The following is a 26605-nucleotide window of genomic DNA, read 5'->3' on the forward strand; positions in this document are numbered from 1 at the left end:
CACAGTCCATGGTGAAATATGAGACGTTCTTCACTGCGTGGGTGAACAATGTTTAACCCATGCCTTAAAGTTTATTGTCAACAACAACAACAATAACTAATGGAATTTGATCATATATCTTTATTCTTTGGAATTCGGATTGAACATCATGAATAATCATTTATGATCATACATGATGTTAAGATATTTGTGGCAGATGATTTGTGACAACAAATGCAATCGCACTATAAAGCTTTCCATAGTTGTTTCTGGTTATAATTCCAGGAATTTGAGCCTTGTTCCTCGCCATTTCATCCTCACATGCTTGGACATCATCACCGGCAACCAAGCTATCATAGTTGGCTGAAAGAGGATCTTCACCTAGCTCCGACAGTGCACTTTTGAATGAAGCAGTGGCTGCTACGTAAGAGGACAAACAAGTGTTGAGGGTTTCTTGTGATTCAGGTGTGGCATTCTTAAGTAGTTTCTTTATGTAATTTCGGGTATTAGCTGTATTAGAAATTCCTAACTGGAGACTGATTTTAGCGAGTTTGTTGATATCTGCAGAATCAGCTGTAGGATCCAATTCAAGAGCACTGACACAATCATCATACGAGCCATGGGATTTTGCGGTTTCCTTGCAAATGTCTTGCATTAATATGGAGGGAGCATTTGCTGCCTTTGAACGGGAAACAAAGGCCAAGAGAATGGTCAAGAACATGAACCTATGAGCTGCTAGGGAATACATTGGTCTGTTGCTGTGTGGTAAGGGCAGATTTATTTGCATGGGATTCAGCGATTGGACAAAAAAGTTTTGAATGCCTTCTTCTTATATGTTCTTATAGCTGTAATAAGGTTTCGCTTGTTAACGCAACAAATTAGGGTTAGTTTTACTCAGGTAATCTTTGCAGATTTTAAACTTCCTTATGCAGCTATTCTGATTTGTTAGTTTCCTTCTCTGTTAAAGATCTCATTTAAATCTTGATTAGGGTTCATGAGAAAATATAAAATTATATATAGAAATTATCTAAAAGTCTGAAAACTCGACCAAAACCTTCCTTCAATACCAGAATATCCTTATTTATTATTTAGAAAAACAATTACATAAAAAACTTTAAAAAATAAGAGAAAAGATGTTAAAATCATATTTTATGCATCAATTGGTTATATTCCTATATATACATTAATTGGATAATTGTAATTTATATATCCAACCAATAAGGCAGAACATGTTAAAAGAACTAAATAATAAAGTATTGCTTGCTGTGATATCATGTTAAAATTTAATGGTAGGATATATTAATTACAATTATCCAATTAATGTATATATAGGAATACAACCAAACAATTATAGAAATAAATTACAATAATCAATTATTCAAAATCATATAGTACTTGATAATCTCCCTCATGTATGATCCTACATGCAAGTCTAGTCAACCATCCCCTTCTTGCATTTCTAGTAGTGTTAGAAGCATGGCTTCCAAGCTAATAACCTAGCTATTAAAACTAAGATTTCATACATGCAAGGCGGAGTTGATCCTAACCGAAGCACTGGCACTTGGATACATGATTGTGTCGTTGAGGCAGCTGATGGCTAGGCCTCAGGTAATGGTACTACAAAAACATAACTGGGGAGGCCATGCAAGGAGTTTTCGAACTGTTTACGTGCAGTCGTTCATCTATAAGTTGATGGAACCGGCGGTCGGGCAGAATGGTCTGAAGATTTTGCTCCTCGGAACGCTTTATTATGCAAAATTCAATAACATCGGTCAAGGATCAGATACCACTGATAGAGTTACACGGCCTGGTTATCATGTTGTTAACGAGACCGACGCAGCTAACCTCACCATGCCCAGCCTCATATATACTAGAGGTTTCTGGTTGCCAGCAACAGGAGTGCCTTATGTTTGATGGTTTATCTAGATTTCTTTTTCATTTTTCAGACATAATTATTGATAGAATTGAAGTCCCTCTCTTTAAATTCGATCATTTAGCGCGGCATTATAGCTTCAGGGGAACCTATCAGGTATAAATTGTGTTTGGATGCAGTTTGTTCTGATAAAAAGAAATATTTTTCTGTAGAAATCACCTTTCAATTATTTTGCAAGCATGGGTTGAATTTGTATAATAAACTATTCGAGTTGAATTGAAATTAATTTCAGACATATTGTCCTGCTAAAAAAAGAATATTCTTGTGACAGGTGAAATGAATACCAGTTAATTCAATAACCTTTTTCATTGCTCTTCTGGCTATAAATTCTGCAAGAACATTCGACTGTGCATGTAAGGGTTTTCAATTCTTGTAATAGAAATGTTGAGTTTTCGGCTCATACAATGAAGTTCTTCTGGTACATTTATCCGCAATTCTTTGATCCTTCTGGGTTTACCTAGCGGAGAAATCTCCCTCCACCAAAAAAAAAAAAAAGAAAGAAAACTAAGTTCTGCATCATAACACCAACATATTCTTTCTGTCAGTTGCTACTGAGTTTCCATTTACTATAGAGCAATGCTAAAATACGACCTCAGAATTGACCACTGGAGCATATAGCAAACAGATAAGCTCAATGCGTGCATCCAAGTCTAAAAATAAAACAGACTAATTTTTCTTAAAATATGGATGGTAGAGTACGAGCATTTACCAACCATTTATCCATCATTAGAACAGCTACAGATAATTGGTCAATGGCCTAAAATTAAGACGAAACACCAATAAAAATGTTCCTGAAAACTTCAAGCGGTGAAGCTCCATATTTAGAAAACAACGACAATGTTCTAGCTTGTCTTTGGTTGTCTCTTTTCCTCTGTGCCTCAAATTTTGTAACAGACTTGACTAACTTTGGAAGCCTATATCTTTCTTCAAGTCTCTTATAAATATACATTCCTCTTTCTAAGATCACTTCAACTTGGTCTTTCAGGTTTCAAACTAAGGGGAAAGCTAATTAACTGAGCTTTACCCCTCTTTCTTGAGCCTTTAGCAGCTAAAAGAAAACAGAAGGAAGGAAAAGAGAGTGATCAGATTGAGCATTTTATTTTCCTTTCTTAATATTGAAAGTTATTGATCTATAAATATTACTTTTTTCCCGATAAAAATGTCTTACGGGGATGATTCAAAGAGAAAGAGGAGATTGGCCATTATCGGCGTCTCTTCTATGCTCTTGGTAGCTATGGTTGTAGCTGTGACCGTTGGCGTTGGCCTTAACAAAGACGGTAATGACGACCTCAATGGCAGCAGTCATAAAAGCACCAGTCAGGTTTCTGCCTCGGTGAAAGCCGTCAAAGCCATTTGCCAGCCCACCGATTACAGAAAAACATGTGAAGAAAGCCTCCAAAAAGCTGCTGGAAACACCACCGATCCTAAGGAGTTGATCAAAATAGCATTCAAGATTGCAGAGAAGCAAATTAATGAGGCTTCCGAGAAATCAAAGCTTTTGGAGGAACTCTCAAAGGATCCAAGAACCCGAGGGGCTCTTCAGAGCTGCAAAGAGCTAATGAACATGTCTGTTGGGGAGCTCAAGCAATCTCTTGACAAAGTAACGGATTTTGATCTTAGCGAGTTAGAGAAAATGATGGCAGATGTTAAGACCTGGCTTAGTGCTTCCATCACATATCAAGAGACTTGCTTGGACGGGTTTGAAAACACAACCACTGATGCTGGAAAGAAAACGAAGAAGGGAATGAAGCTGGGCATGGAGCTTAGCGCCAATCTCCTTGACATCGTTTCCGGGATCTCTTCCGCAATCCCTTCATTGGAAAGTTTCACCCACCGCCGCCTTCTTCAAGACGATCTACCTGTTCTTGGCCATGGTGATCAATTCCCCACGTGGACTGACTTTGGAACCCGCAGACTCCTGGCTGCACCCGTTTCGAAGATTAAGGCTGACATTGTTGTGGCCAAGGATGGAAGTGGAGATTTCTCAACTATCAGAGAAGCATTGAAAAAAGTTCCCATCAAGAGCAAAAAGGCCTTTGTGTTATACATTAAGGCAGGAGTTTATCAAGAGTACCTTGAGATCAGCAAGGGCATGATTAATTTGGTGGTGATTGGAGATGGCAGGGAGAATACTCGCATCATCGGAAACAAGAACTTTGTTGATGGAATCAACACTTTCCACACCGCAACAGTCGGTATGTAAGCCTGATCTATTTTGAGAACTCTCTATGTTCTTCCCAAATCTAACACATTTCCACTGTTATATATGTCCTGGAATTTCATGAATTGCCTGCAGCTGTCCTCGGAGATAACTTTGTGGCCAAGAATATTGGTTTCGAGAACAATGCTGGTGCCATCAAACATCAGGCTGTGGCGTTGAGAGTTTCGGCTGATTACGCTATCTTCTACAACTGCTCAATGGACGGACACCAGGATACATTGTACACACATGCCAAACGCCAGTTCTACCGTGACTGCAGCATCTCCGGCACCATTGACTTCGTCTTCGGTGATGCTTCTGCAGTCTTCCAAAACTGCAAATTCTTGGTCCGCAAGCCATTGGAAAACCAGCAGTGCATTGTGACTGCTCAAGGCAGGAAAATGAGGAGGCAGCCATCAGCTCTTGTCATCCAAAACAGCACTATCACAGCTCACCCTGACCTGTTCCCTGAAAGGAAACAATTCAAGTCATACCTCGGCCGTCCATGGAAGGAATACTCAAGAACAATCATCATGGAGTCATTTATCGACGATCTCATCCAGCCCGAAGGATGGTTGCCTTGGCTCGGAACTTTCGGACTCAAGACTTGTTGGTACACAGAGTTCAACAACTATGGTCCTGGTTCTAGCAAGAATCTTCGTGTGAAGTGGAATGGAATCAAGACCATCAACCGTCAACATGCCATGGATTTCACACCAGGAAGGTTCCTAAAGGGTGATTCCTGGATCAAGGCCACCGGGATCCCCTACACACCTTTCTTGGTCAGAAAATAAGCTTGAAAAAGGGATTGATTTGAGAGAGTTTTTCTTTTTCTTCTTCTTCTTCTTTCAAATTTTAACAATCTGTTTGTGTTTAATGCCAATTAATACTCCCCGTGAATAGACGTAAACCAAATTCTACCATTGATCATTATTGACAAAAATCATTGATTTAGATTAATTAATCCTCTCCCTCTCCATTGATCTTTTATCAAGTATTGTAGATGAAAAAAAAAAACATCAATTTCACTGTTCTTTTCAGATTTACAGAGATTTATTTATTTTGTGTCATATTAAAACTATCACATTGTACCAAGCAAGCTTATATAATAATCATCCGACAAGGTAATCCATTGACTCGTAACTTTAGGCGGAGTTAGGATTCAGCAACTTTTATTACTCTGATGAATGCAGCAAAAATCAAAATGGAGAATCCTAGCATATTGAAAAATCCCATTATTTTTTCTTCTTCTCATTTACATGCAAGTGATGCTTTAGCTAAAACATTGATTAAACTGATTAAGTACCGTTAATTAATTATCATTTAATTGCTTAAGAAGAAAAATCGTGCCATTAATGCATTTTGTCAAGTGATTATTGGTTTATTTCCTGCATTATTATTTCATGTTCAAATTAAGGAGAAGCTGCGAAGATCACATTGAAAAAAAAAAAAAAAAAACCCTAGTCCTAAGGAGAGGAAATTGGTTTGAAAATACCAAAACATTAAACTGTATAACTTAATTTTTTTTTTTATTGAAAAATATAATTGGTGACTTCAAGAAATATAAATGTATGTATGTATATATGATTTCTATATTTTTAAAGATATTTATAATTTAATTCTTTAGTTAATTTCATGATTCCAAATGAGAATTAGGTGAGACATGGAGATTTGATAAATAAAGAAATCATATTCTAAATAGAAAATTATTTTTTATTATAACAAGGAGTATTTTTAAATCAATTTATATTAATAAGAATTAGACTTTATTTTTAAATAATATGATACATTTATAATATTATTAAATAATTATTTCTGAATACTATAATTAACTCAAAATAGAAAAATCTCACCACTTATCAGTTTTCACAGGGAAGCACACGACGACGTCAATAACTGACTTCCCCTTTTCAAATCTCCCAATCACCAAACTATAATCAATCCATCAATCAATGGCAGCCTTGTCATCTTCTCTGCCCTCCGATTCCTGCTCTCCTTCCTCTCCTAACCGTCGCCGTTGCCGCAATCGCTGGGACAGAGAAGCTCTCAAGGTCCGGAAAAAGAGTAGTAACAACATTAAGTCTCACTCGTAACGCCGCCGTAAACACCATCACTCATCTTCCTCAGATTCTTACTCTTCCAAGTTCTTTACAGCAAACCCATATGTCAAGTTTCTTTCTTTTTTCGATTATGTGTCTTCGTCATTCAGGGGAGTCTTGAGATTATTATTGTAGTCAATTGGATTATTTTGTTTGGATCGATTTCTCTGTTTGGTCATGTAAATTATGAATCTTTTGGGGGGTTCTGTGATGATTTAGATTCTTGTTGGTTTAAATTTGCTTTACTTTATATAATTTTTTAAAAGAAAATGGTTGGATTTTGTGTTTGTAATCCGTAGGATTTAGAGCTTCGGGTAGTGATTTTTGCTAAAGTTTGGTCCTTTTTTTATTGTTATGATTGATTAATGTTAATGATGTTGATTAAGGGTGTGTTGGGGAAGGAAATGCGATCCAACTCATCCTTTATTTTTTTTTAATATTATTTCAAATTTTTAGTTTTGTAGAATTTATTGAGTATTTCTATTTTTTTAATATATCTTATTTGTTTCACAAGGTTTTCATTTTAATTTTTTATTTGATGTCTCATCCGTTTCACTTCCCTATTACACTATTTTAATTAAATTCAGATCGTAATTCTAGAAAAATAAATTTAGTTTTTTAATGGAAAATCTAAAAAAAAAAGAAGCATTTGAATGGGTGAATTTGGTTTATCAAGATTTTGGATTAAATAACAGAGATAGTTATTTTACTAATTAATTACAGTGAGAATCCTTCTTATAAAATAATAATAAAATAAGATAAATATATAAATAAACACAAAATAAAGGAAGGGTAGTATAGTCATTCTGCTATCCTGCCTACTCTCTCTCTATATAACCTCTTCTAGGAGAAGGCCTAAGTAGGGTTTTACCATTAAAAAGCAGTTCCTCCTGCCCCCCCCCTCTCTCTCTCCCAATCCCTCCGTCCCTCTCTAAAATAACTAGTAAAAGCAGTCTAGATCTTCATCTGATTTCTCTGCCCTTTCTCTCCAAACAAAAAGATTTCGTTTTCTAATGTATTATGATAAGCTTTGATGTTTTCTCATCCTTTTCTGTTTAATGACTCGCACATAGTTCTTCTTGGGAATCCATTTTGCAGTTTCCAGGATTTTATTTGTGCGTAAAGCAAACTGAGTACTATCCTCTCTGCTTGAGCCTTCTCCTTAATATTTTTGATGGAGATGTGCTCCAATGTTATTGGATTACATTCTTTTTACTGTAATTTTTCAGCCCTTCTAAGCTTTTAAAGCTTTTTATCATAATCTTATTGCTAATATAGCATTTACATAAAGATCTTGAAACATGCTGCTAGCTCTCTACGCATATCAGCAAGAAGAAGTTATAAAGTTTAATATTAATGAATCCCCTTATCCAGTTTTAATTCCAGAAAAAAGGCAACGACCAATTTGTTAAGTTCAATTTAAGTGTTTCTCATATTTTGATCTGCAGAAATTTGACTGATTTTTCATGAATGTCCCCGGATTGGAATGACGAGCTGTTCTAAACACTTAATCTAAGAATCCCGCTCCCATCTGAGATTAGAATGTTTAAGAGAGAAGCATGGTAATGTTGGCCAGTTGCCTGACAAAGGGCCTTGTGAACTTCATAATGAAAGGGAAATTTTCTGAATTGAAGACAGATAGGTTCCAGGAACTAGTACACCAATATTCTCCAATTGCTGATATGAAAACAGATATGTCTTAGTGGTTTGAAGCTCATTAATTCCTTGGATGAAAAGGGATGTTTGATAAGTGAAGGTTATGACCAAACCATAGACAAGGACCTGTGCAAATATACTGTTGAATTCTTCTGGGAAAACCATGGGCTTGGTCTCCAAGGCATGGCTTAACTTGCAGTAGAGAAAGCTTTGAAAGGCAGTGCTAAAGTCCACAACAACATCAACCTTCTGTTAAAAACAACTTCAGATAAATACATCTACCACGCTACAATTGACATTTGACAAAGATTAAGGACTCGCTGCCAGCGTTGAATTCTAAATATTACACTGATGCTAGTACCTGGGTTGGAGCTGCTGCAGACTGGGCGCAGACACCCGGGGATACTTTCGCTGGAAAAGCAAACAAGAAATCTCCTTTGATAGCTATGAAACCAGAGTTTGAGAAGCTAGTTGCTATTGCTTTAGCCTTCATAAAAAAAATAGCCGGAAATTATCCTCTAGTGGCTCATGCACCCAAATCTACAGGTGTTTGCATTGTGCATTGAGTCTGAAAACAAGAAATGTACTTCAAAATCATAGAAAGATAATTATCACTGAAAATTTCATGGGAATGGAACAGAAACTATATTCAATAGCAAATTTAAAGCTTTGCTATGCCTATTGCATTTCTGTTTACTTTCTTTCTCCTGCCTAGCTAATCTTGGAGCTTTACAATAAACATGACATGCAAACATTTGTCTTTCGTTCTGTTTCATTCCTGTCATCTCTTTGCTGCAAAGTGAGAAATAGTAGCCGTCCTGACAAAAGAATGATTGATCAATTGAGTAGCACAAACACAAATATATGGTTAAAAACTAAGGAAGATCTAAGGTTGGTTAAATTTGTAGCAAGGATTTTTCAGGTCAGGAACATGTCATTCTGACACCCTTTTCTTTCTCTTAATCCTTCCAATCTCTGATGCGAGTATAGTTTTATCTTACATTTTTAGGGGAACCTATAGTTCTAATAGCACAAGAAAGATCTGTCGAAATTTACAGGATCAAGATACAAAGTATTTTTCTATATTACAACATAAATTGAAACAATTATTTCTCACTGACTGTTGGAAGCCAAATTGTACAAGGGAATTCATTGAAATTGAATTTCTCCACTTGTATAAATTATTCAGCCTTGTATAAATTATTCGTATTGGCAGAGCTGCAACCTGCTAACATACATATCCAAAGCTCTGTAGTAGTTCTACCCTCAAGTGAGTCCTTAAAAGAACCTGAGCTCAGCCCAAAGAAATCCCCAAAGTTGAAAATATATGTGACATATCCAGATTTCAGTTTCAAATTCAAAAGTGGAACTGCATCGAAGCAGAGCAAATTACCACGCAAGCCATTGTCCCTGGAAATGCGTGTCTAGTTTCCAACGCATCAAAAACATTGGCATTAGTTGGAGATTCCTATCGAGACTTATGGCCATTTTACTGATAAGTGCGCAGGCTGCTGAAATAAGAATTCACCACAGAACTCAGAATCCTTCTGCCAGTGTTTTGCAATCGGCAACCTTTGTTGACAGGAATTCAAAGGAGCTTTAACAATCTACCTTATGAGCTGTCCCCTATGTAAAAATAGTAAGATAACAGCAAACTACTGTCAAACATTAAGGCTGTATAATCTTCTAATCTGCGTGTCCTTTTCAGTGAACCATTCCTTTCTTCAACACATATAATCCTGCACAAGCCCGGTTGAACCTATTGAAGAGAAAGGAGTACATTGCAATTTACATTGTCCTAATCCTTATCCTCTCTTCTCATCAAATCCTTTCTAAACCCTGCAAGGAATTCAGAACTGGAAGCTGTGACCAAGCTTAAACAAGGACCTGTCCAAATCTACATTAAATCTGTACCGGAAAGCAAAGCAGCTGAATTAAAAGTCCAGGCCAAACTTGCAGGAAGGATGGCTTAACAAATGCCACTGCAACATGTTAGGACCGTTTATCTTTGCCCGAAGGCTGAACACATCATTTTTATCACAACATTTTTATTTTGATTCAGCAACTTGCCTACATTCACAGAGCAGCCAATACTATTAGATAGGAGAAAGCCACAATTTACACTACTGGAGGAGGACAAACCTCTCTCTCACACCCTCTTGTAATTGTCTCACCTCTTTCTCTATCACTCTCATTTTACAGCCTACACAAGCTGCCCATGGCAGCTCCTGCTGCTGCCACAAAGGCAGCAGCGCCTCTCTCTGCTGCCTATAAAATAATAATAAAAAAAACAGAGAAAGACAACACATTGCCCCCTTTAATATTTTTTAAGAGTTTCATAATAATCATTGATAATTTGAGTTTTAATTTACCCCTTTGTTTTATACATTTGCCCCAAAAACTTTCTCATTACCCCCATGACATATCTACTAAAGAGTGATTTATTTAGAATAATTGTATGAGATTATTAATTAAACAAATTATTTTCTATTTAATTTTAATACGATAATCATGTTTAAATCTAATATTACATAATAAAGTATTAACACCTATCGAAATAGAATCTTTACTTTTAAGTCCTTTGTTTGGAACCGATTCTCTAATATAATTGAGTTCAATTATAATATTTAATTTGAATTCAATTAATAAATAAGCTGAATTTACATGTTTGAAAAAGATAAAATTCAATTTATTTTATTTTTTGTATTACCTTCATTTTATTTCTTCAAAGGTCTTTAAGAAAAAGGCTAGATGGATATTTTTTTAAGGAAAAGTTAGTTTTCATAGTAATATTCTTCTATCTGGAATTTTAAATAAGAGGAATTGACTTCTAATTTATTTTTTTAGCATTTTTAAAGATTGAATCTCATTTAAAATTTAATTCTTGACACTTGAGAAGATTTCAAATATAAAATTTTGTTAAAACCTCTAAATTAAATTCAACTCAGAAGACTCCAAACATAAGATTTCATTAACTACAAATCCTATCTCCACCCCATGTTGACATTTAACACCTAACCTTCCTGGTTCATATTTTTAATGGATTTTTATAAAGAAGCGCCTTACATGCCAAGTATGGGCTGCTATTAGACGGGTGAAAGAAAAGAAAAATAATTAAGAGAAATGGCTGGTAATGCATCAAGCATTAACAATGAAGTGGGGCATATATATGTAGTTCCCCCACTTTGATTTCATATTTAATGCAAACCCTTTTCCATTCCATTAAAAATCTCCAAAGGTTACAAGAAAAAAATAAAGCCGATGAAGTCATAGTCGATGATGGTAGATTACAATTTCCAAGTATATTTATTGTTTTAAGCTACTAGAGGTTCCTTCTTGGCTACTTGATTGATTAATGGAGATTGTCTGTCTGTTTTTATCTTCGTGTCGTTTGTTTTAGCAAACATGTTTTGTTAATATTCTATTATTAGGGTCTCTAATCAGTGCGTCAACTAAGAACATGGCTCCATTTGTACCTGCGTTTTGTCTTCATTAGCAGTGTTTTGAAAGTATTTGATTAATTAATTTACGTCATAGTTTTACATAAATCCCACTAAAAACTTTCTTTAAATCTTAATTACAAAAAGATTATAATTTATAATTTATAGTTTTTCTTAGAACTGCTGTGAATTGTGATTACGACCTTCAGTTATCAAGCATTCTCTATTTGTGTAACCGTTTGATGAGTTTTAGAGCACTCTAGCATTGCTGCCAGAGATTCGTTTTCATGTCAGGAAATGATAATGTTATGTCTGCTGGCCTTTCTCCAAACTGATCATCACATGTCTCTGCGCTGCTAATGGCAGAGGAGAGGTCTGTTTGAACAAGAAAGCAACCTAACGAATTCAGACATAATTTTAAATTCCATAGCTTTGTGCAAAGTTTGAATTCTAGACTCTAGAGAAACGGGCTTTCCTTGTGCTGCTTAAGTGGTGGAGAGAGCATGCCATTCATGTCTAAATGTTCTTCTGGCCCCTTCATTACATGAGATTCCTAAATATTTTCTATAAACTTGAAACTCAGCCTTGATTGTGTGTGAAGTCTTTGATCCATACATGTCTTCAAAGTTGTCTTCTATATTCTTACATTTTTTATTTTATCTTTTATATCCTGAAACAGTATTAGAACGATATTTTAATGAATAGTATACGAGTTAGGTTTAATTTGATGAATGAAAAGTGACCAGTAACCTACCAAAATGAGATCATCCATGCTGGTGTGTATTTACAATGTACAATCCAAGACATTAATGACAACTGAATAACTATCCCATCTCTTATCTGAAAAAAAGGTGAAAACAACAAAGCTCATTTGTTGTCAGCATTTATGTCGAACTCTAGAATGGACAAAAATCAGTATCTTGGAATGCCTAACGCTTAAACTAAAATTTAAAATCTGGTCCCATCACCCGGCCTCTCATTTACTTCCATTTATTATTCTGTGATGCTCCCCAGCCCTCTTAAATTTGACAGCATTCTATTTATGAACCAGGCCATGCCACAAAGAGATCTCAGCTAGAGTTTAGAAAAGAAAAGAAAAAAGATCTGTAGAGGTTAGAGAAGTATAGAGATGGAGGGGATAAGCCATAGAATGGTGAAAGTGAATGGCATTGACATGCACATAGCTGAGAAAGGCCAAGGTCCTGTTGTGCTACTCCTCCATGGATTTCCAGAGCTTTGGTACTCCTGGCGCCATCAGATTATTGCATTAAGTTCCCTGGGCTACCATGCTGTTGCACCAGATCTTAGGGGCTATGGTGACACTGAAGCTCCAGCATCAATCTCTAGCTATTCTTGTCTTCATATTGTTGGTGACCTTATTGCACTCATTGACTATCTTGGGGTGGAGCAAGTGTTTCTTGTTGCACATGACTGGGGTGCTTTTATTGGATGGTACTTGTGCTTGTTCAGGCCTGATAGAGTGAAGGCATATGTCTGCCTTAGTGTTCCATACAGGCCAAGAAATCCCAAGATGAAGCCAGTGGAGAGCATGAAACTTGTATTTGGAGAAGACTATTACATGTGCAGATTCCAGGTTTGTGTTTTCTTTAGCATATAAAGCATGCTATAGCCTTGAATGATCATATCTTTGGAGCATACTTCTAAATTTCTTATGTTTATGGATCTAACAGCTCCAAAGCAAGCTGCTTATTTAAATTTTTGGATTCTAACATCTCGATTTTGGAAACTGTTTATTTAAATCTGGTGTATGAAAGCTCAAAGTTCTCATACTATTGACATTTAAAAAGGATCAATGGTAAACTTTCAAAATATTCTCACCGACTGCACTTTCTGGAAAATCTCATGCATTGAATGAATTAAGAGGATTTCACTAGCGATTCTCATAAGTCCGATGGTTGATATTTCTCTGCAAGTCAATTCGGTAAGAATGCTACGTAATATTAGAGGATTAGTCAAGAAAAAACGTGTTGATCTTTGGTATGAACTGAAGCAAAAGGACTGGCTATTTAATGTGGTAGGAACCAGGAGTGATTGAAGCTGAGATTGCACGTGCTGGAACTGAAAAAGTGCTAAAGAAAATCTTGACTGATCGCAAACCAGGTCCCCCTTGCTTGCCGAAAGAAAATCCATTCGGAATCTATCCAGAGGAACCAGTTACCATGCCATCTTGGCTCACAGAAGCAGACCTTTCTTTCTATGCCACGAAACATAGCCAGAAAGGGTTCACTGGAGGGTTGAACTACTACAGAGCTCTAGATTTGTATGTTCTTTTCATTTCCTTATTGGAAAATGAACCAAATATAAGCCTCAAAATCCTTCCCTAATAGTTACAATCTGATTATTGCAGGAACTGGGAGCTCACAGCATCGTGGACTGGGGCAGCAGTGAAAGTGCCCGTAAAGTTTGTGGTCGGAGATCTTGACATGGTCTATACTACTCCGGGGATGAAGGAATTTGTCAATAGTGGTGCCTTCAAGCACTATGTGCCATTATTGGAGGAAGTAGTTGTGATGGAAGGAGCTGGTCATTTCATTAACCAAGAGAAGGCAGAGGAGATCAGCAATCACATTTCTGACTACATTAGCAAATACTGATCTGTTTTATTACCTCTCAAGAATGTGTCCAGAACCATAATCTACAACCCTGGAAGCTTTGTAGTTTGCCTTTAATATGAGAATTTGGTTCCAAAGCTGTGGTTTATCAAACTAGACAAACCTTGTTCTGTTGCAACTTGCAACTTGTTTGTTTGGATTTGACTGGTAGCTGTAATTGCAATATAATTTCAATATGTCAAGCATATAAACGCTGCATAAAATTAATATGATGCATAATTACTGTAACGATAGATTAGGTGCTGAAGTAATTGTTCAGAAATCTTTGTGCTTTCAATAATAAAAAGTCTTTAATCTTTGCTAAAATACTATGAATCCTTTATATTATCACTTAATTTAAAGCCTGTGTGATATATAGATCACTTTAAATATTTTTTCGAACAAACCAGACTTGCCATTAAATTTATATGCTGGTTTCAGTAATTAAATTGAAAATTTTCTTTCATCTGGTCTGAGAGTAGAAATCTGTGAAAGCTTTGATTTGAAGCCAACACCCGTCCATTACTGTCTTCGGCCACTTTTCAACACAAGATGAAAGAAAAATGAAGCCTGCATTCCTCTTCCCTACTGATAGATGACTTAGAAATACCAAAGCTTGAACAACAAACCTTTGCAACAAGATGCAGATGAAACTCAAACACTTGTTACAGGCAGCTATGAGTAGCTCCATCAGAGGTTTTTGTTCAACTTTTAGCTGACAGATGTAGTAAAAAAATGTAACTTCGGGATTCCATAAGTTTCTACTTGAATATTTGAGGGAGAAAATTGAGATCTTCAATAATTCATTACGCATAACCAAGTTTGATATCTGAGCATTAAACAATCCATGCGGATTAACCAATAACCCAAATGGAAATAAAATGAACAAGATCTTTAAAATCCTAAAGTTTAACAAAAATTGGAACACGGAGAGTCAAAATCAAAACAAACTGCCTCACAATTTATCACTACAACAAAATTAAACCCTGAAGCCCTTGCTGTTCCTCTTTCCTCTAGCTTTCTCAAACTTCCTTCCCTTTGCACGCACATATGGTTTGGTATGGCTGTGTGGCACACCAGGAGCTGGGCCAAAATGTTTGACAGCTTCGCGAGCATTCTTTGGGCCTCTGAGGAGAACCTGCAAAAAAAAAAAAAAAAGAATAAGCAAACATCCAAAACAAGAATAATATTAGGTAATTCATACAAGTTGCATGAATTCTGAAAATGGCTGCCATTTTCGATACCAAGAAGTTGGAGAAGATACAGCATGTGGAACTATGCATATCGTGTTAAGAGAAAGATAAAACTCCAAACCAAAGAAACCAGAAAGAACCATACAGAACTAAATTGAATTTTGCATTTCATGATAAAGTACACTACAACATTTATCATATTGAACAAATAAAACATTTTGAAATTTCTAAAAAGAAAAAACATGCACCTAAAAGAGATAGATAAAATGTGGGAATAACACCAATGCCAAAGGATTCTAGAGTCCCTAGATCTAGTAGAGTAATAAATCTATGGTGATTAACAAAATCAAAAGCAGAGAAAACAATAACATGACCAACAACTTGTGTGTTCTCTAGACCTTTTCTTTTTCATATATCATGATTGTATTGCTGTATAAAATCAAGTACATCAATAAATAATCAATCAAGAAAGAATGACAATGATTTTATTACTAATTTACCAAGATTCATGCATCAAGACAAATATGAGTCCTATTACAAAGCTCAGTCCCTTAGATGTTCTTGGAAATTTGCCATCATTTGCGCAAATCAATACAGGCCTGTAGGCTCATCACAAACATTCAATAGAATCCCATTAATATCTTACAAGCAAAGAAACCTATACTGAAGGTAGTATTACAACATTAAAAGCATACTTAGTATGAACCCAAAAACAGTAATAAATTTCAGATAGCATTCAAGAAAATCAGAACCATAGAATCAGCAAGATCAATCCATCAACAAACATAGTGAAAAAGCTGAAGTTCTGCGACAGGAAAAAAAAAAAAAACCCAACAAACTAAATGGAGTACATACTGTGTTCTGTCCCAATGGAGCTCTCAATGCAAGCTGATCGAATGTCAAGCACTCTCCTCCTGCCTTCTCAATCCTGGCCCTAGCTGTCTCTGTAAACCTCAAAGCAGTGACCTTCAATGTGGGCACCTCATAAACTCGAATATCATCAGTTACTGTCCCCACAACCACAGCAATCTTGCCCTCCTGCAGATGAAACAAACAGTTTAAGAAAAAAACACCACAAAAACAACCACCATATAAAACCACACGATTGAGATCCAAACTTTACAAGCAAAAATTCTAATCTAACCTTTCCCTTTGTGTACGTAATAAGCCTTGAAAGAGAGAGTGGGGCCTTGTTAATCTTGCTCATGAAAAGCCTCTTCAGTATCACAGCATTGAACTTGCTCTGAGTTCTTCTCACAAGAAACCGGTACAACTAATAAAAAAACCAGTCTCAAATCAATCAACAACACAGCACATTATACATAACAACGCACACTTTAAAATTATAACTTCGAAAAAAAGTGCGTGGTCAGAAAAATAAAAGGGGGCCTCAAAGCCTAATCATAACCAATATGACCAAAAACACATAAAAGACTCAAAACTTTATAGAAATACAAACATGGATTTTATATGTATATCCGTAACAAAAACAACTACATACACAAAAAGATCCAAACATTATAGAAAAATAAACACGGGTTTCTCAAAACTAACCTTAACAAGAAGCTTAAGATAGATATCATCCGACTTCGGAGCTGTACGTTTGGTTTTCTTGGACTTACCTCCTGCTTTCAAATCTAACCCCTGAGAAATGAAAAAATATATATATCAGTAACTGAAACATAGGCATGTAAACACGTGTAGATAAGCATATTCGTGAGGAGAAAGAAGTAAGGGGGAAGAGAGGCACCATTGTTGAAGCTTCGACGCTACCCGCCGCTACTGCTAGTGGTGCTGCTGATGGGAGTTGGAGAGGAAAACGAAAAATGAAGCTAGGGTTTTTAATGAGCTATATAGTTAGGTTTATGTGTGTGGGTGAGGTCTATTGTTTTTTATGCAGATGCATCACAAACCGTACACGTGGTACCAAAGTTTGTGATCTTAAGTCTTAACAGGGTTTTGATTTAACTGGGCCCAACCCAAGTTGACAAATAATGCTAATTTTATTATAATGTTTACAAAAATTAAAATTCTCTAATAAAAGAAAAATCACATGTATAATGTAATGTTGGGAATTTTTTTTAATTTTTTTTAGTATTGGGTTTTTTTTGTATAGAAAATATTGTATATAGATAAGCTGATAACATATTCGTTAAGAAATATTTTTAGGAAGAAATATTTACTGTAATTATATACCAATTGAATATAAATATATGATGTTGGAATTCAAATTTATATATAGTAATTATTTTATTTGTTTGTGTAAAAATAAAATTGTATTGCCTTGAGATATAAAATTTTTGGGTAGGTAATAAATATATGGTAATGCCAAATTAATCATTGTTATTAATATATTGCAAGGCCTCAATAAAACACTTAAATTTAAACTAATCTTTAAGTGAATTAAATTGAAAAAATATTCAAAATTAAATAAAAAGGTAGAGTTTCAACTATATATTTACCTTGATGTGTATTTCCACTCTATAAATTGTTCATCCCACACCATATTTTTTTAATTAAAAAAAATCATTAATAGACTACCTTATTCTTTGTCTTTGGTATAATTATGGAATATATTATTTTGACAGAACCAAAATTTATTTTTGTAATCATTAAATTCAAATAAAAATTATAAGGAATACCATGTGCTAAACCATCACCTCTTCCACATATTCCTCTTCTAGCGAAGAGCAGAAATTATGTTAAAACTATGGCTCGTAAATATTACAGCCTTCCCTCCTTTTTCTTTGGCTTTCCAGGGTGCGCTGGCCACTCCCCGAACTCGAAATCGCTTCCCTTACCGTCGCCAACTTCAACATGTCTCCATTATATCACACATAGTTACAAGACTTAGCCTGGCTTGATGAATCAATCTGTAATTCTGACCTACTGGCTTGAAGCAAATTCATGATTTGTTACAAGTCGAAAATGTCATCATCTCGAGTGCTGATCTTCCCGTTCAAACAAAATTATGACAAGCATGTCACTTCAAGGTTGTAAATGGCTTCCATCTGGTTGGTGTTTAACATGCAAACTAATCACACAGGAGAAAGTCGGATTTAGCCACCAATATTCTAAAGATATCCCCGAAAAGTAATATCCTTGATCGACTCATTAAACGGTAGATCTATATGGTAAAATCAATTTCTGTTGTGTACAGGGAAAAAAGGTGAGAACGAGCAGAGAAAACTTCACACAAACTACTTCAGCAACATCAGGAGACAGGAAATCAGAGTAGCATTGTAGTGGCAAATAATACATGCTCTTTCTGTCTTGTTTAAACGACACCACTGCATATTTTCTCGGAGAAAACCTCAATCCAAACGCTCCATCTGCATAATGCAAATAGTAAAAATGATTACAGTTGTTACCATTATCAACTACATCATGCTAATTTGAAAATCACAAGATAATATCACTCCATTTGAAAAGGTGATGCTACCTATATATCATAAACTGCACGAGGTTCATTTATTTGTTCATAACATCTAATTACAAGCCCAAAAAGTGATGCAGGAATCCAAGTTTTGTTCCATGACATTACTTTTTTGTAGCTTACACATCAAGTTCAAAAGGATGAAATACTCCCAGCAATATTGACCATCTTAATGGCACTTCTTAAAAAAAAAAATCCTACTATTTTATTAACATAAAACCAAATCAACAAGGCACATAGCTGAACAAGGAGTCAAAGATTTTTTGATGACGTACCTTCCAAAGACCATCATTGAGATAATGCATGTTGTCCACACCAATTCCCTTGTTGATTGTCTTTCTGTAAATCAAAGAAATGCTTCTGGTTATAACATAAACCAATCCCACAGACAATAGAATCAGCGCTGATTTACCAATCTCTTGTGCACATGTTTTATTTTATTGATGATGGAAACTATAAAATTATGCTATGGTAGTATGGTGCGAATTGCTTCATCAGTCTACTAGAGCTGGGAAAAATGCTCTGCCACCATCTGAGCCCCTCTCCCATTTCACTGCCCACAAAATTGAAATACCAAGTTTCATTGAGGTAGAGAATAACTCACATGTCTTTTGCTGACATTTTTGTAAAGCCAATAGCAAGAGCATGTTGCTTTCCTTCAGCCATTATAGCCTGGAAGCATTCAGTTTAGGAATGTATAAAAACATTTTAATCAAGGAAAAGCAGAGAATAAACCAAACTCCTGTGCAGCGTATCAGAACAGAAAAGGAAACCATAAATGCCATGATGTATGAAAAGAATTGATCAGGAATAGACATTCTAAGTACAATACAATTCAATCCATACCACAGGAGTTTCTGCATCTACTTCATCATCTAATGCACCGCCGGGAGATGTAAGTCCAGGACACATTATGTTAGCACCAGAAAGTACGAATTTTATGGCACCCCTGTCAACTTGCAATTTTTTCATTATGTTTGGATCTGTGGAAGCAGTAACACATCCAAACTAAGTAAATCGAGATTTCAACTTCCAAAGGAACAAGTAAGAAGCATTTGACAGGTCTTCCTATTAGAAAAATTAGATGAAATACAATTGAGAAGTAAGCATCATAAAACCTATATCCAAAAGCCCAGTTTTTCTTTTCCTACTGACAATCCAAAGATCCTCTACCACAAGCAAAGCGACAAATAGATAAAACTCCATTCTGATTCGAAACAACACAACTACTTGTCTCCTATAAACATTTAAAACTGATGCATGAATAAAACTATCCAGTTCTTCCCAAATAAATCTCACAATAAAACCGGTGGTTGTTAAGAGCAGAACTGAACCAAATTTATGTTTACTGATAAATTCAAATCAGCAACGGCAAAGGAAATCAAAACATACCAAGAAAGCACACATGCACCACTATCCATATTCAAAAACAACACCACCTTGTGTTTTAAATAATCGCATTTTTCATCCTATACATTACAACAACTGCATGCAACAATTCCTGTTCATCATTTCCACATAACTATAGCATTGACTACGTTACTCAATCAATTCCAAACCTAAAAACAAAAGGCACACGCTAACAACACCGTTACAATGCCATTTCAGACAAAGAAACAAACACATTTACTTACATTGATGAAGAAGTCGTAGAGTAGGCATGTAAGGTCCATCCCTTATGTTAAAAAACAATGGCACGTTATTCACCACCACCAGATTCAAATGATTCTGACTGCATCCCAATCACAATAAAAATCAGAAACAACAAAAACCCATCAATCATTTCACAAAATTTAACAATAATATTACCATTTAACAACAATTAAAGGGGATTTCTTTGGCAGCAAATCATCCAATACTGGTTCAAGTCCAGGGTACTGCCAAAAAAAATCAAACTTTTAAGAAAATTCTAAACAAAACCGAAAAATAAAAAAAAAGGGTTTTCTTCTTGTTTAATTTAGAACCTCATCAGCAATGCTTTGTCGAATTTTTCGTTGAACTGATGCTTTCACTTGGTTTTGTGACGATACTTCATCACTTGAAAACCTAACAAAATATAAGAAAAAAATCAAAACAAAATCCAGGAAATGAAAAAACATGAGTGAGAGATACAAAGAAATGAAAGGTTACTTTTTGAACATTTTTTTTAAAGAGAATAAAGAGTAAGAGATTGATTAAATTTAGCGTTTTTATAGGTTTTGGATCGATCTAATCTAATAATAATGATTTTTCTTTTTCGGTTTTGTATTTGTTTCTTTTAGCGGTTAATTAAATTAAAATTTAGTGAAGGTGCAGCTAACTCCATGGCGCATGTTAGACTAGCGTGCTTATTAAGCGAGTGACTGTGCGCGGGGTCGGGGTGTGGGCTGATAATGGATTGAGCATTGATGGGCCATATAAGAACGGTTACTAGGTTTTCACCGTAATCATTTTTAGTATAGTTATTAAACCGGTCCAAACCGGCAAAATACTTAGAAAAACCTGTTATTCAAAGCATGATTCAACCTGAGTTTTAAATTAAACAAAAAAACATTGATTTTATCGATTTTTTAATAATTCAAGTCATTTAACCAAACTTATCTAAGTTAACATCAAGATAAGTTTTTTTAAAAAAATACACAATGTTGTTATAATAAAAATAACTAATCCAAATTGACTCAATAATAAAAGAAGTTTTAGTGTATTGTTCTCGTTTCACATGAGATAATTATGCAATGTAATTGTTGCTTTGAATGCATCTTTATAAGAGACATACTCTAGTGCAAAACTATTATTTTTAACTTCATTTTTTTGTTATTTCCCATAATGTTCTTGATAATTTGCTTATTACTCAATAATTTTAAAATTGCCTCATTTTCTTCTAAATAGTTAGAAATGCATTCCACGTCCATTATATCATGATATTTCACTCTTTAATTAAAACATTAAATTGATAGATCTAGTTTTGAAAACTCGAAAAAAGATTTGAAATATTGGTGGACTTACGGGTCATCATCATTAATTCACGACAATTAGTTTTATTAAAACTTTAAAATGGTTAGAGATAATTTAATTGATTTTAGATCAAGTTTTATCGGATCAATTAAATCATTATAGATATAATAAAATCAAAATCTTTTCTAATTCAACTTGAAATTCACCATAAATCAAGTTATTAATAATAGGTTTTTGGAATAAATACACCAAGTCAGCCCAAGTTTAATACTAATAATTATAAACCATCTATTTTTCTTGTGTGTTTTTTTAGAGTTAGGAAAAATATTTTAAACATCCTATAATTTCGTTAAAATTATACTTGTTTAGCTGAATTTTTAAAAAATTATAGTTTATATTTATGGATTCATATAAATCTTTAAATTTAACCCAAAAAAAATCAAACTATCATTATATATAATATATCAAGGAAAAAAAACGTATTATAAATTTATTATCATTCAAACATAATCTCTCTCTCTTCAATTATTATTTTCCAAGAAAATTTCTCAATCATTTATTTAATTGTCCATAAATCCATCTCTTATCCTACATCTAAAGAAATTCATAAAATCTCAACAGCCGATCGAAGCACCATCACCAATCTGACGAGCAACCCAAGAAAAAAGCCAATAATTACAGAGGCAGGAGATTATCTGTGTTGATTGTTGTCATGAGAGAGAGTAAAAACTAAAAGAGAAGGTTGTCCTTTTAAGCTCATAGAGACAAAACACTGGTGTGACTTTGGTTTGGACCGCAGACAATTGCGTAAAGCTACTACAGAGACGTGAGGTGGGTGGGCACTGTAATTAAACGGGCAAATTTTAATATTTATGGTGGCCGGTAAGGGATCATATGGTAAATTTATAACATTTAATATAATTGTCTTTAGTTTTTTTTTTTTTTTTAATTTCGTGGATATATTTTGGGATGTGATTTAGGGATCAACAACCATTTTTAAAACTAAATTACAAAATAATTATCAACTCGAGGTTTATATCCTTGTGTGTGAGTTAGGATGCACAATAATTCTTAAAAAAACATATATTATGATACTGCTCTAACCCAAACACGTTTATCTTTATAGCTTTTATGAGATTCAATGCATGAGATTAGATGTACAAATGCAAGGCTCATTAGTTATTAAATGAATAATAATAATAAACTAATAAATAATTAGATGATTTTTATTGATTTTTTTTTGGTACATCAAGTATATAATATAAGTTATAATATGCACATCAAAATTTATGGTTCAAACTATAAGTTTTCAAAACTCCATTAACAAGTGTAATTTCCACAAAACTCGATGATGATCGATTTGAAAAATTCAATAAAGAAATCTTGTTGAATTGGAAACGTTCACGGCTACTTTCCCATGATTATAATATTGTAAAAATCAACCATCAAAATATTCCTCCGGTAATTAATTAATTGACTGATTTGCAAAAACAAGACAAGAGACCAACACTCTTTCCCTTGTAAAAGGACACCTCATGGCATGTTTAGCGTGAGAAAACAGCAGAGAAAAAGGGAATGGCTTCATGAAAGAGACTCACTGTACAGTGGCGTATATCACTTTGTTTACTTTTTTCTATCAATAATGCTCTTAGGCAGGAGTAGACAATCTCTCAGGTTGATCTCAAGCGAGAATCGAAAATTTATTGCACAGAATTACACGAATTCCCAAGCTCAACATGCATATCGATCTGCCTGTCTTTGATTTTATAAAATGTGATGAAAAATATTAATAAACAGTTCTACAGGACGCCAGCTAGCTAGGATGGCAAAGGCTGTCTCCGATCTATCCAAGCATGACGGAGACCTCCGCTCTTCTATCGCCTGGATCTTTTCTTTTCGTGCTGTCAAAGAGATGAACTATGAAAATAGATGATCGATCGGTAATTGACCGTCCCTCTTTTACAGAGACGTCACTCTTACGTGGAGCAATATTTATTGGTAATTATCCGATAAGTTAATTAAGCTTATGAATTGAAACCCGGTCGACATGTTTTTTCTAGAAGGATTAGGTAATATTACCAAAGCACTAAACAATCTCATTTTCGCATAAGATATTCGACTTAAAGATTACGACAAAAGCATCCACTTTAGGTCACAAATCGCAAAAAAACATGTAAATCATGTTCGAGAAAAGAGAAGAAGAAGGGCGGGGTTGGTCCCCATGCATTATTGTCACAAACGTGTACTGCAACTCGCGCGCATTGCCCTTGTCTTCTTATATATCTTGAAAGATTAATTTATTTGTCCTTTATTTCCAAAAACTAAAGAGAAAAATCACATTGGGTGAAAACGTGGCAAGATTCTTGAGATTAACAATTAAAGGCAGGATAGTGCAGTTAATCAAAGTTGAAATATATCCACCTTATATTCATCAGCCACATTTTCTCCTTGTCTCTCTAATTCATTCCTTCAGCAACCTTTCTAGCTTACACTGCCCTAGTCATGGCTAAAATAAGCTTCTTTATCGGCATCGTTGGTTAGTTTCCTCTCCTCTCCTCTCCTCTGTAATGGTTTATTTTCTACTTCAGCTTCATGGGTTTTCAGCCATTTACTTTCTCTCTGCAGGTAATATCATTTCTCTACTGGTTTTCACTTCTCCCATGTAAGTATCTTTAAACCATGAAAAACAATGGTGGCTTCACTGTTTATAAAAACATGGAATATGTTGAAGTAAGCAGGTAGCTTGATGTGTGTAGAATTTGGTTTTACTGTATGGATTTTCTTAACCACGTACACTAAATTTATGCATCTGATAAGTGAAAATTACATTGCCCCAGTTGTTGAGTTGATTAATGCAAGTTTTGCCTTCATTCTTCAAAAAAAAGATTTTGCAATTAAAGCCTTTGTTCGTATGCTAGAACTTATTAGGTTAATTTGGTGTGGTTTAGTACTTCTGTCAATTGCCTGCTTTCATCTTTCAACAGTACTCTTGCTAGCGCATATCTTCAGATTTGCAGAGAAAATTAATTAAGCTTTCTTTAATTTTCCATGTAAACAGGAGTACTGCTTACAAGAGAGTTAATTACCATCTATAGCCTAAACCCATTAATTATGGATGAAGGTGCCGATATTGGAGTCATGTAGTCATTGGCTATATAGTTTTAAATATCATTTAGCAAAGATTAATAATGGCCTCACCTTTAATCATGAATTAGCTATGTGTCTGATCCTCACATTCTAAATATCTACGGGTTTCTTAATTATTAGAAAATGGAATCTAACGTGGACCGCCTGGTGTCAAATATAGTCAAATACCGACTCGGAAAATCTTGTATATGATGCTTTGAAGTAAATAAATTTTACTTCGAAAAAGAAGAAGATAGATAGATCATAAAAAAAATCAAATTTGAGACCAATCGAAGCTGAAAACCATGAGCTCATCACCCACTACACGATTAAGATGGAGTAGGTAGCCATCTAATTTGACTAGAAAAAGTAACATAAATCCAGAGTATATATGGATTAATTTCCCTTTGCAGAAAGACTTTTTGGAAGGTGGTGAAAAGGAAATCAACAGAGAATTACAAGGGGGCTCCGTACATAACTACACTGCTGAGCACAAGTCTGTGGACATTCTATGGAATTCTGAAGCCAGATATTCTTGTTGTCACCGTGAACGGTGCTGGCGCCATCTTTCAACTCACCTATGTCACTCTCTTTCTCATGTACGCTCCCAAGGACAAGAAGGTGACGTTGTCTCTATGATCTTTCTTTTTTGTCTTCAACTCACCAGTATTGTTCTTCTGTTTTTGTTTCTCGTATACGTTAAATATTTATACTGCTCTATTTTTTCTTGCATGTAATTTCACAAAGCAGCATATATCAATACATAGAGAGAGATTAATTGAATACTTTTATCTGTTGAGATGTAATAAATTATGAAATTAATTTGAAAAGAATACCTGCATATCAAAATCACAATGGTTTTGCTAGATAACGTGTACTCTTGTTACAATTAATTAAAAAGAAAAAATCATCGTTTTTAAATATTCAAAGGCTGAATTCTCAATTTGATATTCCACAACAATAAGGTTACTAATTTTTGCATATATAGCTTAGAAAGCTTAATTAGATTAGAGATTCTTGCAAGTGTGCTGAGTCGAAATTCCTGGCGATCATTCAGATTAAGACGGCAAAGCTGGTGGCCATATTGAATGCTGGTTTTCTTGGAGTGGTAATTGCAATAACTCTTCTAGCAATGCATGGAAGCTTGCAAACTACGTTTGTTGGGGTTTTATGTGCTGCGTTAACCATTGGCATGTACGCAGCACCCCTTTCAGCTATGGTAGGTCTAAATCTCTAGTCCTTTCTGGTTTTTGAAATCAAGCTTTGAATAGACCTGAGAGTTTCATTTCCGATGAAAAATGTTGCTCTAATGTTATGCATCGCAGAAAAGAGTGATAAGGACCAGGAGTGTGCAGTACATGCCCTTTTTTCTCTCCTTTTTCCTCTTCCTAAACGGAGGTGTTTGGTCTGTTTATGCCGTGCTTGTCAAAGACTACTACATCGGAGTAAGTTACCTTGTTTTCCATTGATCTAGTCCCAGGATTGCCTAATGGTCAGATGTCTTAAACTAACCTCTGGTACGTACTGTGTCCGATTTCAGGTGCCGAATGTTGTTGGTTTTGTACTGGGGTCAGCCCAGTTGATCCTTTACATGATCTACAGGAATAAGCCAGCAGCTATGATCGAAGAAAAAGGACCAGTCCACACCGAGGCGAAGGGAGGCGCCGTCGAGATGCCGGCGAGGGGTGATAATGATGAGGAAGCTGCTGGCAATCTGAAGAGCAGAAGCCTAGCTGAGGGAAAGACAAAGAGCCTGCCAAAGCCATCGGTTGAAAGGCAACACAGCTTGCAAAAGCTCACCAAGACACTCTCTATAGGTGCTTATGAGTTATTGCAACATTCAAGCTGGGCTAACGATGCCGTTTGATATCTATCTATCGAGAATGAGAGAATTGAAGGTCACTCCTGGTGATGATGGCATGTAGCATCATCCAACATTTTCATAAAACAACACCGTTTGGAAAACTATTTTTAATTCCATGTGCAGTTTGTGCTTC

General features: G+C 35.1%; 5 protein-coding genes, 1 long non-coding RNA gene and 1 other non-coding gene across 7 annotated transcripts; 2 read left to right on the forward strand and 5 right to left on the reverse strand.

Moving 5' to 3' along the window:
• Nucleotides 1–178: 178 nt before the first annotated feature.
• Nucleotides 179–727, reverse strand: LOC118060833 (cell wall / vacuolar inhibitor of fructosidase 2). Its single transcript, XM_035074121.1, has one exon. It carries the CDS (start codon nucleotides 725–727, stop codon nucleotides 179–181), a length of 549 nt encoding a protein of 182 aa, XP_034930012.1.
• A 1757-nt stretch (nucleotides 728–2484) lies between these two features.
• LOC118060974 (uncharacterized) lies at nucleotides 2485–6092 on the reverse strand. Its single transcript, XR_004689512.2, has 3 exons — nucleotides 5966–6092; nucleotides 3987–4878; nucleotides 2485–3900 (listed from the first exon to the last, which is right to left on the reverse strand). It is a non-coding gene; the product is annotated as an uncharacterized lncRNA (long non-coding RNA).
• A 6266-nt stretch (nucleotides 6093–12358) lies between these two features.
• On the forward strand, nucleotides 12359–14335 carry LOC118060975 (epoxide hydrolase 3). Its single transcript, XM_035074312.2, has 3 exons — nucleotides 12359–12901; nucleotides 13347–13588; nucleotides 13676–14335. The coding sequence occupies exons 1-3, from the start codon at nucleotides 12437–12439 to the stop codon at nucleotides 13920–13922; spliced, it is 954 nt and encodes a 317-aa protein (XP_034930203.1). The 5' UTR covers nucleotides 12359–12436; the 3' UTR covers nucleotides 13923–14335.
• Nucleotides 14336–14691: 356 nt separating this feature from the next.
• LOC118060976 (large ribosomal subunit protein eL18y) lies at nucleotides 14692–17008 on the reverse strand. The gene is made up of 5 exons (XM_035074313.2): nucleotides 16863–17008; nucleotides 16667–16756; nucleotides 16257–16385; nucleotides 15968–16150; nucleotides 14692–15057 (listed from the first exon to the last, which is right to left on the reverse strand). The coding sequence occupies exons 1-5, from the start codon at nucleotides 16863–16865 to the stop codon at nucleotides 14899–14901; spliced, it is 564 nt and encodes a 187-aa protein (XP_034930204.1). The 5' UTR covers nucleotides 16866–17008; the 3' UTR covers nucleotides 14692–14898.
• LOC118061000 (small nucleolar RNA SNORD25) lies at nucleotides 15650–15733 on the reverse strand. The gene has a single exon (XR_004689518.1). It is a non-coding gene; the product is annotated as a small nucleolar RNA SNORD25 (small nucleolar RNA).
• Nucleotides 17009–18201: 1193 nt separating the features above from the next.
• On the reverse strand, nucleotides 18202–20832 carry LOC118060978 (uncharacterized). The gene is made up of 8 exons (XM_035074314.2): nucleotides 20679–20832; nucleotides 20513–20594; nucleotides 20358–20425; nucleotides 20183–20280; nucleotides 19395–19531; nucleotides 19153–19220; nucleotides 18824–18887; nucleotides 18202–18444 (listed from the first exon to the last, which is right to left on the reverse strand). The coding sequence occupies exons 1-8, from the start codon at nucleotides 20687–20689 to the stop codon at nucleotides 18427–18429; spliced, it is 546 nt and encodes a 181-aa protein (XP_034930205.1). The 5' UTR covers nucleotides 20690–20832; the 3' UTR covers nucleotides 18202–18426.
• Nucleotides 20833–23815: 2983 nt separating this feature from the next.
• LOC118060979 (bidirectional sugar transporter SWEET16-like) lies at nucleotides 23816–26605 on the forward strand. Its single transcript, XM_035074315.2, has 6 exons — nucleotides 23816–24018; nucleotides 24108–24144; nucleotides 25022–25229; nucleotides 25666–25827; nucleotides 25934–26053; nucleotides 26149–26605. Exons 1-6 carry the CDS (start codon nucleotides 23985–23987, stop codon nucleotides 26473–26475), a joined length of 888 nt encoding a protein of 295 aa, XP_034930206.1. The 5' UTR covers nucleotides 23816–23984; the 3' UTR covers nucleotides 26476–26605.

This window comes from Populus alba, chromosome 13 (genome assembly GCF_005239225.2).
Source record: "Populus alba chromosome 13, ASM523922v2, whole genome shotgun sequence".
Taxonomy (NCBI): Eukaryota; Viridiplantae; Streptophyta; class Magnoliopsida; order Malpighiales; family Salicaceae; genus Populus; species Populus alba.

Coding starts and splice junctions, on each gene's coding strand:
- LOC118060833 (XM_035074121.1), bottom strand. CDS start 727: ATGTATTCCCTAGCAGCTCATAGGTTCATGTTCTTGACCATTCTCTTG.
- LOC118060975 (XM_035074312.2), top strand. CDS start 12,437: ATGGAGGGGATAAGCCATAGAATGGTGAAAGTGAATGGCATTGACATG. Junction 12,902..13,346: donor ATTACATGTGCAGATTCCAG/GTTTGTGTTTTC, acceptor TTAATGTGGTAG/GAACCAGGAGTGATTGAAGC. Junction 13,589..13,675: donor TACTACAGAGCTCTAGATTT/GTATGTTCTTTT, acceptor TGATTATTGCAG/GAACTGGGAGCTCACAGCAT.
- LOC118060976 (XM_035074313.2), bottom strand. Junction 16,386..16,666: donor ATCTTAAGCTTCTTGTTAAG/GTTAGTTTTGAG, acceptor TTTTTTTATTAG/TTGTACCGGTTTCTTGTGAG. Junction 16,151..16,256: donor TTACGTACACAAAGGGAAAG/GTTAGATTAGAA, acceptor TTTCATCTGCAG/GAGGGCAAGATTGCTGTGGT.
- LOC118060978 (XM_035074314.2), bottom strand. Junction 20,281..20,357: donor CCTTTAATTGTTGTTAAATG/GTAATATTATTG, acceptor ATTGGGATGCAG/TCAGAATCATTTGAATCTGG. Junction 18,888..19,152: donor AAAATGTCAGCAAAAGACAT/GTGAGTTATTCT, acceptor TTTGATTTACAG/AAAGACAATCAACAAGGGAA.
- LOC118060979 (XM_035074315.2), top strand. CDS start 23,985: ATGGCTAAAATAAGCTTCTTTATCGGCATCGTTG. Junction 24,145..25,021: donor CTGGTTTTCACTTCTCCCAT/GTAAGTATCTTT, acceptor TTCCCTTTGCAG/AAAGACTTTTTGGAAGGTGG. Junction 25,828..25,933: donor CAGCACCCCTTTCAGCTATG/GTAGGTCTAAAT, acceptor TATGCATCGCAG/AAAAGAGTGATAAGGACCAG.